The sequence below is a fragment of the Vanellus vanellus genome (assembly GCF_965231255.1).
Source record: "Vanellus vanellus genome assembly, chromosome: 4".
Classification (NCBI taxonomy): domain Eukaryota; kingdom Metazoa; phylum Chordata; class Aves; order Charadriiformes; family Charadriidae; genus Vanellus; species Vanellus vanellus.
The window spans coordinates 7784224-7806166 of record NC_138909.1 but is presented as its reverse complement, the minus strand read 5'-3'; the positions used below and the strand labels follow the sequence as shown (position 1 = coordinate 7806166).

Sequence of the window (21943 nt, the reverse complement as noted above, 5' to 3'; positions counted from 1 at the left end):
CTATTGCTGCTCTTTTTGAAATGCAAATAGTCTTTAGGTAAGAAGACATTCTGCAGCAATCTCGGCAGGGAGGTGCTGGTGAACTCAAGCAGGAGAATGCCAACTTTCTAACATTTCAGAACTCCCAAAAACAGAGTGGGGGAGACAGATGAGATGAAGTAGAGCATAAGGGCAACCCTACCTGACAGCAACAAACATCACTTGGAGCACTCAGCACTGTTTTTAAAAATTGATTTGGTATGTTGGCCTTATTTTCTTGTGCTCGTGTCCTGTAGTGGTGTTTTTTAACTTGCAGCTCTGCCAGTGAGAGATTGCTCTTTCCAACCTGACAAAATCCAACAGTAAAAAATACAGCCCAAAGAGCAGATCCAGCCACGTTCGGAGTGATAACGTTGCACATGGTCCAGGGCAGAACAAGCACACAGCACAGTGCTGTTCTCGGGGTACATAAGGAAAATTTAACGCAGGTGGAGTGGGAGAGGAGGACAGCATGTGCAAAGTCCGGGTGTAAATCAGCTGCAGTTGAAATATACGGCTTGTCTGCCTGGGGGTGATACTGCTCCTTTCCTGTTAGCCAGCCCAAAGCAGTTTTTGGGGGGGCAAAAGTGTGTCCCTGACCTTTTCCATAGCCTCAGCGTGGTGTAGAAAAGAGTGGGCTCCATGGGCTGGGGGTCTGCCAGGCTGGGGAGGGGGGGGTCTGCTCCATGGGCTGGGGGTAAGCTCCATGGTTTGTTCGGACCACTGTACCTCTCTGATGGCACTGACAGCATTTCTGAGGCTCGCCGCAGGCTCGGTGAAGGTAGCAGCGAAGCTTGAAAGAGTGGTGAAAATGTTACGGTTTTGGTCTGCAGGTGCAAAACCAGTTTTGTGTTCCACCTTTGCGAGAGGGCAGGGTGCGTGCCCACTTTCCACGTGAATCCTGAAGCTGGCTCTCTAGCTGTATCTGACAGAGATTGTTTCCTCCGAATAAAAATGTTTGGAGCCATTTAATAGTTTAAAATGAGGAGGAAAGGTTAACTCCTCAATAATTAAGGAAGGAATAGGCGGGGAAGAGGCTAATTTAATACTCGGGGATTAGGTATATGACAAATAGCTGGCGAATTTCCTCAAGGAATCTGGCATAGAAGCATTTGCAAAAAAGCAGGAGGAGAAGGCAAAGAAAGCTATGTGTGGGATAATGATATTGTCTGCTTTTTTACAAAGTTCCTTTGAAAAAAGCAGAGTTTGTAAATGCCCAAGGCGGACCTCTGGGATGATTGTTTTGGGCATCGGCAGCTGTAACTGAAATACAAGTGTTAAACTATAACTGTTTGGCAAGAAGGTGACTCAAAAGGCAGTTTGTTGTGCAGATGTAGAAAAAGAATGAATGGTAAGAGTTGTAGTAGTAGTTAGGCAGATCTCCAAATCAGTCATTTCTGTCATGAAATTTGAAGTATGTCGTGTTTTGCTAAAAGTAGCAGCACTTGGACTCTAACAAATGGAGGGAGGGGGCATTGGTGTGGTTTTTACTTCTTTTTTTTTTTCCTTGCTTCTTCTGGCTTGCTTAGGAGATGAGGTTTATACGCTTGCTCTGTGTGTTTGTCTGTAGGGAACGCTAGCAGCTGGCTGGAGAAAAGGGAGCCCTTTTAGGGATAAAGTAATTCACACTGTAACAGGCATCAAACAATTCAGGTGGGGACATAACTGAATTTCCTATACACCAGAGACAATCAAATATGAGGAACACATTCATAAGACACTAGGATTTAGAACTACTTTTGCTCCTGGAACCGCTCATTGTTATTTGGCATGTGTGTGTTTGCCTTTTCCTTTTGTCCTTTTTTAGCAAGTATGTGCATTCCACTGTGACTCTTTTCAGCCGTTCTGGACAACTCCACTATCTTTCTACTTCGTTCTGTTGTGTCTTGGTATTTTTGTGGATTCAATTTAAAAATCTCAAGCATAATCATAAGCAGAATGTCAGCATAGTCTGTATATATTCCTTCCATATGTGGAAAATCATGTTTGCGTGGGTTCAGTCAACTCAGTAGCAATCCTGAAGAATTCTGTGGGATGGCTCATTGTTCTGAGGACTTCTTATTTGCTAGAGAGCACGGAAAACATCTTCGCTCTGCATAAATAAGTCATTACATTAAATTGCCATTAAAATGAATTCTGTCATTTAAAATACCTAATTGTGCTGTTTTCTCTAGAGATTTTGTATTTTTACTGACTAATTAATTTTGTTTTAAATCACGATTTCTATTTCAGAAATGTTCTGTAATAACTGCTTTTATATCTATATTGAGTATAAAAGTTATAAAGATAAAGCTGCTATCCTTTCAGAAGGTAAAGAAAATCAACTTCTAATCTTTTGAGAGGCACTCTGCAAATTAAGCAATCTGTTACAACAATCTGTAGATGAATCACTATTTACGGAAGTGCTTTAAGACATTGTTAATTCTGTGTTGATTTATGTAACTTTCCTATGCAAGCAAGAAATTGTAGGGGAGTGGAATTACTAAGTCATGTTATGGAGGTAAACATGACGTGACTTCTGGCAAGTTAGCACAGCACTTACCGGCTCTGAAAAGTTTCACTATGATGTTACTTGGCATCTACTCTGAACTCAAGAGAGATAAAACGTCTTGGAAGAACAGAATTTTATCAAATGGTTTCTAAGGGCACTTTAAGAGAAAGACTTACCAATGTCTTGTCAGTGCCACACTTCTAATAATATTGCTGTAAGCTGGGAGAAGTCATTGTGCTTCGTTTCTTATATGCATGTGTATATTTATGTGTATGTATGTATATTTTTCCTAGTGGAATTTAAGTTAAGATTCAGAAATAAAAGTATTATGAAGTGGAAAAGCGCAGAGCACGGGGAGACAAGGGGCTGTGGAGTAGCTTTCTGTAAAGCACCATCAGTATGGTACGAGTCAGAAGATTACAAATGGCATGGAGAAGGTGAATATGGCATAATTGCTCACTGTCCATTCCAGCACAGAAGCGAAAGGGTATCAAATGAAACAAGGATATTTTGGATATAAAACTACAAAAAGAAGTGATTTTTTTTTTTTTTCACGCAGTGGGTAACTAAGCTGCGGAAGACCTTGCTACGGGATGTTGTGGATGGCAGAGGCTTAAATGAGTTCATAGAAGACTTGGACAAACCTGTGGAAGCGTGGTCAGTTAAGGGGTGTTCAATGCAAAGGCTGAATCTTTGGTTCAAAAAGTCTCTGGAAGCACTGTTTGCTGTGGTCCCTCAGAGTTCTGGGAAAATGTGGTTTAGTGCTTGCCCGGTGCTTACATTATTCCTTAGACATCTGTTTCAACCCTGTTTGGAGGCAGGGTGAACCTTTCGATTTCACCTACTACAGCCAACTGCTACGTACTGCAGGAATTAAGCAGAATGATTTAGGACTGTTTCCCAGACATGACCGTTAGCTTTTCTTGGTGGTGTTCCCAACAGGTAAATTCTGACCCAAGAACGTTGTTGGATGCTCCTATGATATTTCGTAGGCGTTTCGTTTGGGTCACAGAGATTTTTTTTAAGCGAGATTTTAATTGAAGATACCATTACCATTTCTTCATATCGCGTAGTAATATTCATACTCGAAAAGTAATTTCATATGGAGAACTATGTGAAAAGAAAATGAGTTTTGATAGAAAAAGAAATGTTGCAGGGAAAATGCCTTGACATAAATAGCTGAGGGGGCAACGCAGCATTCTCGTGGGGGAAGGGGTGGAAAATGTGGTAATTTCCAACTGCCTCCTTTCATTGTGGGATTGGCATCACTCAGGAAAGTAATTTTAACCTTATGGCTACTTTAATTTCCTGTTCTGTAAATTGGTAGCTGCTTAACTTCCCAGCTTAGTGAACAGCGATTTTAGTTGTACTTCAGGCGTCTCCTGAAAGAGTAACTAGCTGTGGAAGGACCAAAGAATTCTCAGTAGTCATGCATCTGAACAGAAAAGGGGGGGGGGGGGGGAGTGTTAGGAATTTAAAATCCATCTAATACTGAATACTTTCAGAACACAGGTATTCTGTACTTCCTTTTTTTATACCTTTGGGGATATTTATCCAAGTGTAATAGATCACCTAGTCTGCTCTGCTATATTCTACTGTTAGTGCCGGACGTGAAAGGTGCACCACTCTGTTTCCATTTTGTGTTTTTCTTAGTCAGAAAACCAGAAAATAACAAACCTTACACTAACAGGGCTTATGAGTCATTTCTGAAGTGGGTTGCCTTCTTCCATTAACAGGCAAGATTTGCCTTTCTTCCACTTCGAATGCTTGGTAGGGAATGCATTGGCCAAAGTCTTCTGAAGAGAAATTTGTTCAATAAAACAAATGAAAAAATATTATTATGGTCTTGAGTAAAACAAAAACCACTTAATGATGTGTATACCTTTTGGACATGTGCAAATAGCAAATCTACCAAAGAGAGTAAGCTGTTAGATACATATTTTTCTCACTTTGTTTCATTTTCTGAATCTTCTTACTATGAAGTCAAAGTTTACTTGCCAAATGTGTTGAAAGGTAATTTCGTCAGTGAAACTGACGGGCCTAAATAATTATGAAGTTTCCCAGAAAATAGTGGTGTAGCTTAGCATGGAAATACTGGATATATGCATGACGGTTGTGTAGTAGCTATTTAAAGATGCATGTAAGTGCAGTTAGATATATTTTTAAGGAGTACCATTAAGGCTGGGAACACTACATGCAAATTTGAGTTTTTTAACTGCACAATGAGATGTGTTGGTATAGATATATAGGATGCAGATAATCCTTTTCCAGTAATAGGAAGTCAGCAACTTCAACATAAATAAAAACTACTACATCAAAGTCACTACCAAATGCCTCAGTCTGCAACTAATTTACTCTGCATTTCATTTGTGAAGGTATGGCAGAAATTGTGTTCTTTGTAGAACTGTTATTCATTCAGACATGAACTCTTTAAGCTGTGATATTTCAGGTGTCTCTTATTTGAACTTATTTTATGACCAACTATTGCTCGCTATTAGCTTCCGATAAGCAGTAGTACCAACTTTGGCAGAGACAACAGTAACGAAGTTCTTAAACTTCAGGCCAAGTAGCTTCTTTCTTAGTGAAGCAACATTATCCCAAGTCTCGTAATCAGCCTTGAACAACATCACATTGTTTTAAAGTATTGTTATAAATGGTAAGTTCATTAAAAAGTAATATTGCCTAAGCAAGAATTACATCACTGACTGTTCAAACTGTCTCTGTTAGTTCAGTCTACCTCAGTATTTTCTGTGGTAACTATTTTAAAAAAAATCCTTAGGCTGTTTAAAAAAATAACTTTGCATTTGAAGTTGATCGTAGCTTCAAATTGAATGACTATGTGATATAGTATATTATATGTATTTAAAATGCTGATTTTTTTTTTGTGTTCCTTACAGGTGCATTCTGCTCCCTCTCTTGGGAATGAAGCCCCCTCAGCAGAGCCTCTTCCTGCTCGTAGATTCGGTTGACGAGGGCTGTAACGTTTCTGAGGGTGAACAGACTTCTACAAGTTTATCCGGAACCATAGCGGAGCTTTTAGCTGGCCACTTTGAGTTCTTCCCTCCCTGGCTGCTCCTCCTGTGTTCTGCCCGCAAGCAGAGTAAAGCTGTTACAAAAATGTTTACAGGTGAGTACAGAGCATAGGAAGTGTTTAAGTGTTTGTCACCTGCGCCTGTAAGGAGGCCGTAGTATTTGCAAGACCCTCGGTGATGGCTGAAAGCTCTGAGGCATGCTTAGTTCTAAAAAATGACAGCTGCAAAAATGGTAATTCTGAAAAACACACGTTCCAGTTTACTGATGACTATGGAAAGCGTAAATCAGCCAAGTATTTTAGAGGTAAACTATGTCTTTGCAATACATCTGCAAAGAAAATGGCTGCTTTGAGTTTTCCTCTTGCTTTACCAGTTTTTAAAAAGCTTTGAAACAGTGTAGGTGTTGTGTAAGTACATCAGTATGTCGGCTGCATACGCCCATTCCTTACAACCTCAAAAGATTTTTTTTTTTCATCTCCCATTAAAATCTCTCCCCTTATTTTCAGAAAGCGGGGAATAATCTTTGAAGGTGGAACTCGAGAGGGGAACAATGTAGATGTGGATTCCTGGAGTATACTTTTGGCAAAGGTTGCACAGTAAAAAAAATTCTTTATAGCTTCTTCATCCAGGCATTACTGTGTCATGAGAACATTTCTTCACTATAATGACATTGTTACTGGAAGTTCGCTGAAATTTAATAAAGGGCAATATCTAGACTGGATTCCAGGCCTATGTATAAAGCCTGTGTGTATTAAGGACACAATTAGGACAAAAATGTGATTACAGAACATAGACCCATAGGCTTGCTCGTTTCCACAGTGGCAAAAGGTCAATGGGATAATTGCGTTTTGGAATGAAGTACTGTATTAATCAGTGGCAGACATGAAGACTGGTATTTGGGAGTATGTGAGAACTAGAGGAAACTTTGGGGTAGCTTCTCAGGGCTCCTTTGGACATTCATATGGGAATAGTTTTGTCAAAGCTTGGCTGATTAGATACGTTGTCATTGCCAAAAAAACAGACATAACTTTCTTCGGAGCATTTTTATTTCCTTTCCATTGAATCATATAATGTTTCAAGGCTAGTCATAAAAAATTGCTGTTGTCTTCTAAGTATGTTTCCAGATGGAATTCCTGACAGGAAAAATCAGCAGAACTAATGGATATGCCTTTAAAAGAAATTTAATTTGAATGAGTTAATTTCTCATTTCCACAGAGAATGACTTGATGAATAGCATAAAGGAAGCTGGCTTGTGATATTATAATCCCATCTTCACTGGGGAAAAGGTACAGCAAAAAAGGAACGAGTCCCAAAATAATTGGACACAAATTGAGAAGAACTTTAGGGTCTATTTGGAGGAAGTGGTGTTTTGTCCACTATGAAAGAAAATTGTGACATTACAGCCAATGTGATGGTTACCCGTTGGATGATTTTCCTGTTTACAGCCAATATTCAAGTTTGGTGAAAGGTATAGTGAGGATGTGAGGACCATGGCTGAAGCTTCTGTTAACTTCAGATACGTTGCAACTTTGTGTTATAAAACTTGAGATCGTGGTCCCTTCTTTTCTGGTTCTAGCCTGAAAAGGATAGGCCGTCACTAACACTTCTACTAGGGCAAACTCTTCTTCTACTTTGTGGTATTTGAATGTTTACTTTTAGCCGAGCCAATTTATGAAGCTATTTAATTGGTGGGCAGACAGAATTAAAGATCAACGATAAGTACTTTTTGCACTCATGACTGGAGAAATAAATGGTGTATAACGTGCGCTGCACTCTGGGATGCTATTGTACTGAATTTCTAATATCTCCAATTTCCCAGCAAGTAAGTGTTTGCAACCATAATGATAATATAATCACTGTACATTTTCTTCAAATGTGTTTCTTTAATTTGGAACCAAAAAAAAAAAAAAAAAACAGTTTCACTGTAACTTAATAAAATAGATTGGAATCCTTTTAGGATTATTTTAGGAAAATGTGTCCCATCTCTAGGTTTTTTTCTGCTAAAAATTTGAGTACGATATGAAATAATATATTAGTCAATAGTAATTTGTTTGCGGTCAGTATATACCTGTTTTCACTTAAAATTTTCACGCAGTGAAAATTTCCTCCAGATACCTGCAGAAATGAGAGCTAAACCCGTTTGTCAAAAAACGTTATCGATGACTGGGAGCAGGATTGCTGCAGTGGGCTGGTCCTGACCATGCTCTTTTCTGGGTGTCCAGTATAGATGAGAGTTCTGCAAGCATCTCCCGAGCCAAAAATAGTGATGACGTGGAAGAGAGAGTCCAGTCTTTCTCATCCGCTGTCATCTTGCTGCTGCCGGTGGTGAATACATCATCCCTGCCACTCTAAGAATGAGAAAAGGAGGAAGGGTGTTTATTTTGTTCCTCTTTGTTCCTTCACTTTTGTTGGTGACTTGCTTATGAAAGTTGAATAGTTGTGCCTGCATCTGCTGCAGCTTGGTTCTGGGCCATTCTGTATTCCCAGATTCTGTAGTAGCACAATGTGCTACAGATTTTTCACTTTACTCAGATTCTCAGCTTTCATTAATTAAAAAAAAAAAAAAAGAAGAAGGTTTTGCCTCTTGTGGCTGCCGCAACAACCTCAAAAATATGAACCAAATGTAAAATGATGCCTGCGTGAGTCTGCGGTCGCCCTCCACAGTGAGCAAAAGCCAGCCAGTTTGAGTAGAAAAGGAGGGGAACAGATAATGCATGTCCTCCTGCCCTCTCTTGCATGAGCACTGTCACCAACTGCCGCATCATGCCTGGTTTTCTTAGGAACTTTTTCCTAAATTTAAGAATTCTGTCTTGCGCCCATAATTATCCACATTATCTCCCGCATCGTTTGCTATCATTTGGCTGCAAGAATGAACGATTAAGCAGCTACATCAAACACAGTCTTTCCAATCTTTGTATTGTAATGTTAGAAAAAGTTTCCTTGTATTTCTAAATAACTGAAAAAGTCCTCTAACCCAAAAATGGCACAGAACGTACAGTTTTACTTTTTTTTTATGCTTTAGCTAATTAGCTAATAAAAATGCCTCTTTGAAAATGAGGCTAAATCTTGAAAGCATAGCAGTTGTTCTTACAAAACTAAATTCCTTTTTTAAAGATCCATCATATTAGTTTAAAAACTTCAGGCATTTTAAAATCAGGCAATTTTATTTAAGGGAAAAGCAGATAATTTCTCATTAACAGCGTAAAGATAAATAGACAGAAGTGCACATGTACAAATGCTCTATTTTTTGGTTTAAAGAGGCTTTTTTTAATAGACATTTACTTAATTTCTTCTTTTTTGCTGCACACAAGCATCAAAGATCTGTGGCATCGTGCTTGATTATACCCCTCAATTAAACACTGACATTCTTCATCCAAAGAATTCCTTCTCATGTGTGAGACGTGACTGCACCAGTGTGGTACAACCCATGTAAATGTCACATCTCTGGAAGCTGTAGTTTCCATGAAGTTAATGTTAGATACTCAAAACTACAATAAAAAGAATCAAAAGTGGATGTGAAAGGGTTTGAGTTTAGCCTCAAAGGCAGCTTAAGCCCCATTCACCCACTTATCAATAGGCAAAACCACACAATCTGTCATTCATTTTTCACTCTTCCTTTTATCTATCATTGAGTTCCAGACAGCCAGATATTACTAAGACCTGATATTTATCCAAACTTATTTTGGATTAGAAATCTTGGAAACATAAGTCTTCCTCATATTTCTGCTATTTGCTGGTTCTGGTCTGAATAGATGCGGAGGGTTGTTTTTCTTGTAGCCTTTCCTAAAATTAAAAATAAGCAAAAATGTGAAAACTTGAGAGAAAGAGTAAAAATCACAAGCCAGCTTCTCTGCACCCAGAAAACCCATACGGTTTGGTAACTGAAGCTACTTCAGTAGTCGTATTGCCCAATCCCCAAGCCAAATCAGTTGCCTGATTTGGGACCAAACCTTTTCTCATTAACTGCCATGCCAGAAAATAAATGGTATGAGACCACTTCAGGAGGAATTGCTTCAAAAAAGAAAATCTAAGTTGTCCTCTAATTTTTCATTGTAGGTTGGAATTAATTTGGGTGGTTTCATGTTACTTTGAAGTCTTTATGGGAGTCGGATTTTTACTATGAAAGATAACTTTCATATATTTATGTAGTTGTAAAATTTACTTCTATAATGTTAAAGCTTTGAAAAAGTTTATTTGTGTTTTGGTTTGGTTTTTGAAAAAAAAATTTAGAAGGCTTGGGAAGTAAACTGGGAGCTCTTAATTACTGTTTCCTTTCTTCTCATTACCACTTTCTTCTCATTACCACTTTGAAAACATGATACTAGGGAATTTCCTATTTCCTAGTAAAAAGCTGTGTGTGAATTTTGGACTTATTTGCTTTGTAATTAAAGAGGGAAGACTAAATTGCTTTAAATGGACTGTTGCCTGTAAATCTAACCAAACAAATTTCTGTGCAATGACACCCAGCAGTGAGAGCAGCAGATTTCAGCCTCGGTGTCTCTTAGCATCTGGGGTAGATGCAGTGAAATTTTTAATGTGTAGTGTACTGCAAGTGCCCTAAATGTTAAATGTGCTGCTTGAGTTTTCAGGTGCATTTTACTCTTTTGGAGCAGGTGTGCGTAAATGGCCATAGAAATACTTAATTTAATATATGCTTAGATCAGCGGTGTAAATCAATGCCAAAACACTGCCATGTTTTTAATCATTTAGATTACTTTCAAGTTAACAATTCAGTTAAATGAAATATATTAAAATGTGTTTAAAACTTTTGTAATTTACTTATGTAAATATATTTAAAGATATAAAAGTAGAAGGATATTTTTAGGTATTTACTGGAACCTGCTAGTTAATAGCTTACTCTTTATTATTGAAGTTTGAAAAGGTTGACATACTGTATAAGTATTTATATAGCCAAGATACCTTTTTTCTTTTCTTTTTTTTTTTTTTCTTTTGAATGACCCTAGATCTTGCCAAGAAATACATTTGGAACTGATTTGTTTACAGAACTGCCAGGAATTTAATAAATCAGGGAAATCCATATTGGAGCTCCCATTGGGTTGAAAGTGCTGTGTTGTAAGAAAAATTTTAACAATGCAAAATGCAGGGTCGTGGGACTGCGAGTTCTGTCTGCTGCGCTCCTGTTTTGCTGAGCTTAAGTAGTTCATGGGAATGCATCTGAAACAAAATGAGCTTTCTCTTCATGTTTTGGTGCTTCTGGTCCATGAAAGTGACTTATTGTATCTGATAGGGTTGAAAAGCAAGTTTGCAGGATCTTTGTTAGGAAATGTAAAATGACCTCATTTAGATAGATGCTTGGGCAAAAAATCCCCACGGCTTTGTTTTCCTTCTTCAAGCTAGCAACGAGAACTTGATATTTAAAAAAAAAAAAAAGTAATAATCCTATCTGTAAGGCCTTTTGTGAATTATTTGCTTATTATAGTGTGGCATGGTGCAGTTGTTAAAATTAACAACCTATTTCTGTTCAAAAGTCTGTTACAGTGGCAGTTTGTTAATCCCAGTCCTTAAAGAGCATATCATCCCTGGGGTGTGTGAAGATCTACACGCTACGAGTGTAGTGTGCTTCTTGCTATACAAACTTCTCTTCACATACCATATATAGGATCTCATTAACATGGAATGTTTGTAAATATTGCGAAAGAAAAGAAACCATTTGTAGCTTCTGTGAACATAAAATCAATTAAATTGTTTAAATCGCTGACTTCTGGACTATTCAGTGCTCTGAAGTCTTCTGAAATGTATTTGCTTGGCTGAAGTGCGTAGACATTTGGTATGTCTCAGGTAAGTACAGAGTAGGGCAATATTTTTAACTCTAATATGGAACAAAGTAGTGTGATACAGCCTCATTTAAAGGGGGAAAAAAACGCAACCCAAAAGCGCAAACCCTTCCTTTTTCATTTTTTGGAGGGCTTGAGGGTTTTTTTTTTTTTATCACATCCAAAATGGTTTTGTTCACTTTCCCACCCGTTTTGGGAAGCGAAATGAAAATTGATATTCAAAGAACACTGCAAGATAAGCAAGAGTCTTTTGCTGTTGAAGCACGCGTACAGGGACTGAGCTGCTTAAACCCTTACCACTCTGCAGGGTCTCATGTGAAGGCTGGGAGTCAAGGGAGGTGAAGTGTCGTCATTAGTCAGTCAACACTGAACATTAGCTGAAATCTTGGGATTGTTGTCATCAGAGTTAATCAGGGGTTTTCTCACTGGGGGGAAATGAAATCAACTGCTGAAAAAAACACTTGAGTAATTTAAAACTAAAAATCACTTACATATGCAGATATATATTGGAAGGAAGGATGTGGGCATGGGGTTCATGTGAGAGGTCGGGGATGTTGTGAGCAGAGTCATTTATGACTAAACACATTGAGAAAGAGTTTGCAGTGCTCTGTACCTGTTCTCATTCAGCCAAGTGACAGGTACACACCTGACCGGGAGAAGCAGAGGTTCAAAGAACTGGAAGGTGAATGAATGCAGTGGTGGTGTTTGCTCTGATTTGAGCAAAACGGAGCTGTTCCCTGCACATGCGAGACGTCCAAAGGGACACTTGTGTCTCATTACGGCTCTGTGTATGCATATGACTGAATGAACGCACCAAGTAATGCCCCGCTTTTAATGCATTTGGTTTTACTTCTGCATCTTCTGAAGGAGCATAACCTAGAAAGTTTCCCTCGAAGTGAAAGCTTGGGTTCTGCAGAATGACAGGGCATCGGCTGTCCTTACTCAGTGCAGTTTCTTACCTGGCTTATGTACATGAATTGTGGGCTTTACGAAGTTACTTACAGAAAAATTCAAGCAAATACATAGTAAGTCGATGAATTATGCCGTTGTGGAGGTCAGGTTAGGACATTTCTTGAAGCTGTGAGAAATTATGGTGGATAAAATGGCGCTCTCTTTCTTTTCGGGGGGGGGGGGGGGGGGGGGAGGGGGGGGGGGGAAGCCTCTGTGGAATGGAGAAGGATCCCCCAAAATAATAATTTTCTGTCTCCTGGCCTTCTCATTCAAAAGTCCTGAAGTAGACAATCTTATTTGTGTAGCATCAGCCTGAGAAGTGACTGGGCAAAAGGATCCTATCCAGTGATTTTATTTTAGGGAGAAGCGTGATTTTGGTTTGGGTATTCTATTGTTTTAGTGCTGTTAGATTTGTAATGCTGCCATAACTAATAAGGGAAGCAGAAATGTTTTAGTAACACTGCCATAGTTTGCCTCTCAGTTCTAATCTGTTGTGTTTGTACAATGCTCGTGTAGACTAAACAATTAACAGAGTGAGCTTAACGTGGCATTCAGAATCTCAGCTGAAGACACTCAGGAACAAAAACCACAGCTCTGTTATCAGGCTGAATTTTCAGTCAGAACAAGCTCACAGACTGAGCAGTTCGATCCACAGACTGTTCTGAAAGTAGCGTTCTTCAGAGTCTCACTTAAAATTATTCACTCCATACAGATGGGGCCAAAATGGCATTGAACGCATTGCTCTGTGGGTGCTTTTCCTTCCAGTGTAATTTGGAGTGTAACTGCTTTGGTTTGAAAAGCAAAGTTGGGGTTTTTTTATGACTAGCTGAGCTGACTGTAAGGAAATGTGTGCAATCTGCTGCACTGGAGGAAGAGGTTACAGCCTGTCCCTGGAGAAGTGAGGTACAATTCTGGCCTAAAACCTAATAGTTTAAGTTGCTGTGAGGTCTGTGACCTCTGCGGTTTTTCCGTAGCTTCCAGAAAAGTAGTGTTCGAACAATGTAACGTGTCATTAATCAAAGAGGGTAGGTCTTCATCAAATGCTTAACTTGGCACTACCAAAGCAAATGCTTTAAATGACAGAGATAGCCCTGTAGTCGGTACAGCTATATCTTCGTTCCGCCTCATTCTTGAGAGCCTTATGGCCCCTGAGGTGGCCCTAGGGACTTCGTCACACGTGCTGCTAAGAATAGTGTTCTTTGCTTTGGGCGGAGGGGAATGTGCGTGTGTAGGTAGGAGATGTAGACGGTATGCATGTATGAAATAATTTCCCTTTTTCCTCTAAAGAGTAAACAGGTTGGAAATGAGATCATACAACCGTGAGAAAACCTGTTTCCTTATACAGTGAGTCAACTACCAAAGAACCAGGGTGTTTATCTAAAACTCAGTCCTTACTTGAAAAAAGTAGGTAATTTTCCATGCACAGAGGTGTAAAGATATTTACGACTATTTTTGAGTGTCTCTCTCTCCTATATCATAAAAGCTTTTAAAAGAAACTAAGGTGATTAAGTTAGTGATTTATGTAAATTTCATCACACACATGCACCAGGTGTGACTAACCTCTTCTATAATTATATTAATATAATAGTTGTCTTAATCTAAATAGCTGGAAATTATTTCAAATTCCACTGTTAACCACATTGGAGAAGGGAATATTCCTATAATAATACTTAATAATCTTATTTTGGTTGCAGTTCTGGTGGTTTTGCTTAGGTGTTTACTATTGTCCAAGACACGCAATGCCCGATTCAAAGTGATTTTTAGAATTTTCTTCGTTACTAGCATGTATTTCTTCTCATAGTAGATGATGATAAACATGTGTCTGTTAGCAAAGTTCTCTGCTATTATTATTCATTTACATTCGCTATGTGTACGCACAAAATATATTATTGTGGGAGTTCCCTACCCAGAAATGTCTGTCTTTTATTTATTTTTTTTTAACATTGAGTTAAGCAAAACTAGATCAGAAATAATAATAACTTTCTTCCCTTTTAATAGGTTTTCGAAAAATAAGTCTGGATGATCTACGAAAGGCTTATATTGTGAAAGATGTGCAACAATATATTCTGCATCGTTTAGACCAGGAAGAAGCACTGAGACAACATCTCACAAAAGAAACTGCAGAAATGCTGAATCAGCTTCACATCAAAAGCAGCGGTTGCTTTTTGTATCTGGAACGTGTCCTAGATGGAGTTGTGGAGAATTTTATTATGTTACGAGAGATCCGTGATATTCCGGGAACGTTAAACGGTCTATACCTTTGGCTCTGTCAGAGACTTTTTGTGAGAAAACAGTTTGCGAAAGTCCAGCCTATTCTTAATGTAATTCTTGCAGCCTGTAGGCCATTAACTACAACGGAATTGTATCATGCGGTGTGGACCAAAAATATGACGTTGACGATGGAAGACTTTCAACGCAAATTGGACGTCCTGTCAAAAGTCCTTATTGATGGACTTGGAAATACAAAAATCTTGTTTCATTATAGTTTTGCAGAATGGTTGCTAGATGTAAAGCACTGTACACAGAAATACTTGTGTAATGCGGCAGAGGGACACAGAATGCTGGCAATGAGTTACACTTGCCGAGCCAAGGATTTAACGCCATTAGAAGCTCAAGAGTTTGCATTGCATCTAATTAATTCAAATTTGCAGTTGGAGACTTCAGAGCTGGCTTTATGGATGATATGGAATGGCACACCTGTCAAAGACTCCCTGTCAACCTTAATTCCTAAAGAACAAGAAGTATTACAGCTGCTGGTAAAAGCTGGTGCTCACGTCAACAGTGAAGATGACCGCACATCTTGCATTGTTCGGCAGGCTCTGGAGAGAGAAGATTCCATTCGCACCTTGTTAGACAACGGAGCATCAGTCAACCAGTGTGATTCCAATGGGAGAACACTCTTGGCCAACGCGGCCTACAGTGGCAATCTGGATGTCGTTAACTTACTGGTTTCAAGGGGAGCGGATTTAGAGATAGAAGATACTCATGGGCAAACAGCACTTACCTTAGCTGCTCGGCAGGGACATACCAAGGTTGTCAATTGCTTGATCGGATGCGGGGCTAATGTTAATCACACTGATCATGACGGCTGGACAGCATTGCGATCTGCAGCGTGGGGTGGGCACACAGAGGTGGTTTCTGCGCTCCTTTATGCTGGAGTCAAAGTGGACTGTGCAGATGCCGATAGTCGAACAGCGCTGAGAGCAGCAGCTTGGGGAGGACATGAAGATATCGTGCTGAATCTGCTTCAACATGGTGCTGAAGTTAATAAAGCTGATAATGAGGGCAGAACGGCTTTGATTGCAGCCGCATACATGGGGCATAAAGAGATCGTGGAGCACCTGCTGGATCACGGTGCAGAGGTAAACCACGAGGATGTGGACGGAAGGACTGCGCTGTCTGTCGCTGCGCTTTGTGTACCAGCCAGTAAGGGACATGCCTCGGTGGTTAGTCTTCTAATTGACCGTGGTGCTGAAGTTGACCATTGCGATAAAGACGGCATGACTCCGCTGCTGGTAGCTGCTTATGAGGGACACGTAGATGTTGTTGATCTGCTTCTAGAAGGAGGAGCTGATGTTGATCACACGGACAACAACGGTCGTACGCCACTTCTGGCAGCAGCCTCCATGGGCCATGCTTCAGTTGTAAATACTCTCTTATTTTGGGGTGCAGCTGTTGATAGCATCGACAGTGAAGGGAGAACAGTTCTGAGCATAGCCTCTGCACAAGGCAATGTTGAAGTAGTACGGACTCTGCTGGACAGGGGGCTAGATGAAAATCATAGAGATGATGCGGGCTGGACACCTTTGCATATGGCAGCTTTTGAAGGTCACAGGTTGATATGTGAAGCTCTTATAGAACAAGGTGCTAGAACAAATGAAATTGATAATGATGGACGTATACCTTTCATATTAGCTGCACAAGAAGGTCACTATGATTGTGTGCAGATATTACTGGAAAATAAATCCAACATTGATCAGAGAGGCTATGATGGGAGAAATGCTCTCCGGGTTGCTGCTTTAGAAGGTCACAGAGATATAGTTGAACTACTGCTCAGCCATGGAGCAGATGTAAACTACAAAGATGCTGATGGCCGGCCAACACTTTACATCTTAGCATTAGAAAACCAGCTTACGATGGCTGAGTATTTTTTAGAAAATGGTGCAAACGTAGAAGCGAGTGATGCTGAAGGAAGAACGGCACTCCATGTTTCCTGCTGGCAGGGCCATTTGGAGATGGTACAGGTGCTGATAACGTACCATGCTGATGTGAATGCTGCAGATAATGAGAAGAGATCTGCTTTGCAGTCTGCTGCATGGCAAGGTCACGTGAAGGTAGTGCAGCTTCTCATTGAGCATGGAGCTCTGGTTGACCATACATGTAATCAAGGTGCTACTGGACTCTGCATTGCAGCCCAAGAAGGGCACATTGACGTTGTCCAGATACTATTGGAGCATGGTGCTGATCCAAATCATGCTGACCAGTTTGGGCGCACTGCTATGCGTGTTGCAGCTAAAAATGGACACTCTCAGATTATTAAATTACTGGAAAAATATGGTGCATCTACTCTGAATGGTTGCACTCCGTCTCCAGTTCACACAATGGAGCAAAAGCCCTTACAGTCAGTCTCCTCTAAAATGCAGTCTTTAACAATGAAGTCCAATAGTTCAGGGAGTACTGGAGGAGATATGCAGCCTAGCATGCGTGGCTTATCTAATGGGCCTGCTCACGCCTTCAGTTCTCCTTCAGAGTCGCCTGATTCTACGGTTGACCGTCAGAAGTCATCTTTATCAAATAATTCCCTGAAAAGTTCCAAAAATTCTTCTCTTCGCACCACGTCGTCGACTGCGACTGCTCAGACAGTGCCCATTGATAGTTTCCACAGCCTGTCGTTCACAGAGCAAATACAGCAGCATTCCCTGCCACGCAGCAGAAGTAGGCAGTCTATTGTTTCTCCTTCTTCCACAACTCATTCTCTAAGTCAAAATCATAATTCACCCAGCAGTGAATTCGAATGGAGCCAAGTAAAACCTAGTTTGAAATCAACTAAAGCTAACAAAGGGGGGAAAACGGACAACTCCAGCAAATCTGGGTCAGCTGGAAAAAAAATAAAACAGAGTAGTTCCTCCCAACCAAAAGTGTTAGAGTATGAAATGACTCAGTTTGATAAACGAGTACCTATTGCCAAATCTGGGACAAGTGTGCCACTTAAATCAATGCCGGCAGAGGCACAGTGCAAAATTTTGGTCCCGCCAGCTCAGCAAGAAGTCGGTCGATCTCAGCAACAGTTCCTCATTCACCAACAAAGTGGAGAACAGAAGAAGAGAAATGGAATTATGACGAATCCAAATTACCATCTTCAGAGCAATCAGGTTTTTCTCGGTAGGGTTTCTGTCCCACGAACAGTGCAGGATAGAGGGCATCAGGAAGTACTGGAAGGCTATCCTCCCGCGGAGACAGAACTCAGCCTTAAGCAAGCCTTAAAACTTCAGATCGAAGGTAGCGACCCAAGTTTCAACTACAAGAAGGAAACGCCATTATAAAAGGTAACGTATCCAAGTCGCAAAGAAAGCAAAACCGTGTATTTTGTTATATGCATTTTAAATAGGCTAAAACTACGTTTTGTTGTCGTTTGTCTTCATAATTGTGTTCTGAATGAAAACCATGCATGTTAAAATCCTAACCTGGCAAGTATTTGGTTTGCCGTCATTTAATAGCATCAACCGTAGAGGAATTGGATCACCGTCACATTTTCTGTTGAATTCTGATTGCTCAAATCGTACCCCACTGTCTTTGATGTGTGACTGTACAAAACAGCAAGTTTCATGTAGCATTGATTTGGAATTTTCTTTTCCAAACACAAGGATAACTGGGAATTTTAATCTGTGATATCTTCAGATGCAGTAATTATTTCATTATTTACAAAAATACTTTTAAGGAAGCTTCTGAAGATTCTTGTAAACTACAGGCAACCACTTCACTTTTCAATTCACTTTTGTGAATTTGGATTTTGGATGTGAAATCTCAGTAGCATAATTATGAACAAATACTACACTAAAGCTTTGATTTTATATTTCTGTTACTGTGAAGGTAAGCCTCCTATAAAAGAGGTGGCATTCCTCAGAGCCAGATTAGAATCTATGTTATGCTACCAATTTTCTGACCGTTCTGTAGTTTTTAGGCAGTGGAGTTCATTTAGATTTCTCCCTTTCTCTCCCATACTGAATTTTAAGCTCTAGAAGGAATTTTATGTAGCTTTTCAGACTTGAATTGTCAGTGAGTCAGCTAAAATGGAACTATTTTTCTCCCTCTTCCTGATGGGGTTTGTCTTTTTTAGGGGACCGGGAATGTGTTAATAATTAATACATCTTCTATTTGAATTTCAAAGAGGCAGCATCTTTATGAAATGTATGCACATCTCTTATTGCTTATTTGCTTATTTTTGAAAACAGATTTTTTGCTTGTGTAAATGCTGCATTTTTGACAGATCAGGCTGCTGTTTCTTAGAACAAGAATGTTCTTGCTGGCTGACTCGGTTCTGCTGCAAGTCATCCAAGACTGCAGGTTTCTTGGACAATTGCAGGTGGTGCGGAATCCACAAATGGCACGTTTTCAGCTGTCAAAAGCGCATAGACAGGGCTTTTCCTGAAATGTCCTGGAAATGGATTTCACTGTAATGGAATGCATCTGTAGATGTAGCTGAGGTCTCCCGTGAATTGCGGAGCGTTAGAATATTGTGCAGGACACCCAGATGTTTCCTTGGGGTTGGCATTTTGGTTGAATTAAAATATTTGAAACGATACAGAGTTTCAAAAGGCAATATACTAGAGCCTGCACGTTTATAAAATCCAAATATTAGCCAAGGGTGAGATGAGCTGTGGGACAGGCAAAAGCGAAGAGGCAGGACAACAGGAGCAGGCATAGAGAGGAATAAGCAGGTGAGAGAGAACTTATCGAAGTCAAAAGGACTTTAGCTTCCCACAGTTCTACATCATGTCCAAACAACATTTAAATTTGTTTGCCATTTCTTTCCTGCCTCCGTAAAATATATTAAAATGTATAATTAAGAATTGTATTTCCAAACTCTTCTGTACCTGTGCCTGGTGTTCAGTGTTTGCTTTCATGTTACGCTTTATGGTAAATAAATTGTGTGGTTCTGACATAGGATGTATTGATTTGACCTGACTTGTCATCAAAAGACTAGTGTTGATGAATTTTCCATCTTTGTTGACTTGAAAATATAAACAAAGCATGTAAAAAAAACCTTGGAACGTTCCACGTATAATTTGGAAACTCAAATTGGGCTTTGCTTTATCTGGAACAAATAGTGCTTTACTGAAAATTCAGGGGGTTTCTGTGTGAAGTACTTGTTTATGCAAGCGGCTAAGCATATGAGATGATGGATAACTGAATAGTTCCTCTTGCTTTTTCTTTAACAATTTTTGATAGCTTCATTGTAAATATGGAAGTTTAAAACAACTTTATGTTAATTATTAATTGCTTGGCGCAGGCTATAATTTACCTCCTCTTTTGCCAGTCTCAAGCACAAAACCAGTTATTTCCCTGACCACTGAATAAATCAGACACCTGTGGAGAATCACATCAGAAATACTTTACCGGAGCACCTGAGGAATGGCTCTCCTTCCCTGGCGGCCGCTTCCGAGCTCCGTTTGGGAAGCTGTCCTGCTGTGGGGCCCTTGTAGCTGCTTTGGATGGTAGAGAGCACAGGGAATCGGTCACGGGATTTGAGTCAGGCAGGAAATGCTTTTCGTCGTTGGAATGTTGTTGTGTGATTTTAACTTTAATTAGAAATGATATAGCTCTCTTTCTGACAACGCTGTTTGTATGACGGAGTATTGCAAAACTTAATGTTTCTATTCTGTACTTTTAGGCCAATTCCTTGATGCTATGAACAGAAGCGCTTCTGCTCCGAATGATTTATCAGCTGGCTGGGATGAAAGCATACAAATGCTTGTTTAGTCCACCTAGAAATTCAAGAATGTGATTACTACAGTACAGTTACCTTAATTACTGTAACGTGCCTACATTTTCAGGCTGCCTTCTCAGTATAACCCTCTGTGCTTCAAAAATTTATTTTGTGTACTTTGTATTTAATACACAGAATGAGCACTTTTTTAAATTGCAGAAAGATATATGCTGTATTTCCCTGACAACAGCTGAAAATGGTAAGAACAAGGAATTCTGATTTCCTATTCCAGATCGCGTGGTAGAGGTGCATGTGCCACAGTGAACTGTGTATGGAAAGGCAGTGCTTTTTGTATTTATTTTCCTGTGGCAAATAAGCAAACAGTATGTCACATTTGCGTTGTTGTAATGTATGGTCAGTTCTCTGTGTACTTCAAGAAGTTCTCTCCAGAAATACAAGTCTTGTAACAGTATTTTATAAATACTGTACTTGCGTGTTCTGCCTGTGTAATAGCTGTTCAGTGGTAGCAAAGGAGTCAGGCTGCAACCGTCTGCAGTGTCTTTGGGATTTTTAAGAGGCAAAATCCACCGTCTGGTACTACAGCACCAAATCTGGATGGCAGACTGTGACCACTGAAAGCAATGGGCAAATTCAGTCTTGGCCACCTGATCTTAAATAGCCTCCGTTATTGTTACGGTAATGAGGTAACTGAATATGGGTATGTTTTAGGTGCTAAGGTAAAAGGTCTGATCCTGCTTTCACGTATATCTTTATACTTTAGAAACAGCTCTTTCTTTTTTCCAAGGTAAAGGTCTGTACTGAGAATGTCAGTAAAACGAACCATGGAAAATACAGAGGCTTTGTTGAGGAGGCTGAGAGAATATGCAGTGAGAGTACAGTGGAAGAGCAAACGGTTAGTAATACCGTTGGCCGGGGAGTACAGAGATTACTGAGTTAGCCCTGTCCTCAGACAATAACTCTTTAAAGCACAAACTTGTATGAATGCGGCTATTGCTTCAGCTGGATTAGGTAGAGCCAGCGTGAGTATCTCTGTACCTGGAGCAGGGTTAATCAGCGGTCTGGATAGTCCATCTGTGGATAATGGAAAGCCGGTTCCCCGCTCTTACGGCAGGAGAGTTTTACTTGTATGAAAGAGAGCAAAATCAAGGCCATTGTTGTGAAAGTGAACAGTATGGATTTTTCCTTTGAATGTGCACATCTTACTTGCACGGCTCTGTGAGCGATAAAATGAAACAAGTGGGTTATTTTCTCCTAAAAATGCAAACTATATTCTACTATTCGCCATTACGCAGCCTTGCTCTTTAGAAAATAGGCCTATTTTTGTATGTGAGTATTTCTTCTAAAGGCTTGGGATTCATCTTTTTCATACTCTTAATTCTGATCATTCCACAAATAATATGATAGAAAGCTAAGGTTATTTTTCATAGAGGATTAATTAGATGTGTGGCTATCCTTAAACTTTGATAAATGGCCCCTGGATGTATATGTAGTGCATATTCTGAGGCACTAAAGGGCTCCGTGTCTTGTTATTACGATTAACAATCATCAGAACGCTTGGGTTTTTTAATATCTTGCACCTCCATTCTTATTTGCTTGTTACTAAATGTAAAAAGAGTCTTTTATAGTCAGGCATTCAGCATATAGTAAAATTAGATGTTAAAAGTTGACACACGGCAATATTGATTATTCTGAATGTTTCATGTATTGA

The 21943-nt window shown here is 39.7% G+C and overlaps 1 protein-coding gene across 1 annotated transcript; it reads left to right on the top strand.

Annotated features, from left to right (window-relative positions):
- Nucleotides 1–5410: 5410 nt before the first annotated feature.
- On the top strand, nucleotides 5411–20448 carry ANKRD50 (ankyrin repeat domain containing 50). The gene is made up of 3 exons (XM_082482068.1): nucleotides 5411–5636; nucleotides 14286–17833; nucleotides 20179–20448. Exons 1-2 carry the CDS (start codon nucleotides 5432–5434, stop codon nucleotides 17828–17830), a joined length of 3750 nt encoding a protein of 1249 aa, XP_082338194.1. The 5' UTR covers nucleotides 5411–5431; the 3' UTR covers nucleotides 17831–17833; nucleotides 20179–20448.
- The last annotated feature ends 1495 nt before the right edge of the window (nucleotides 20449–21943 follow it).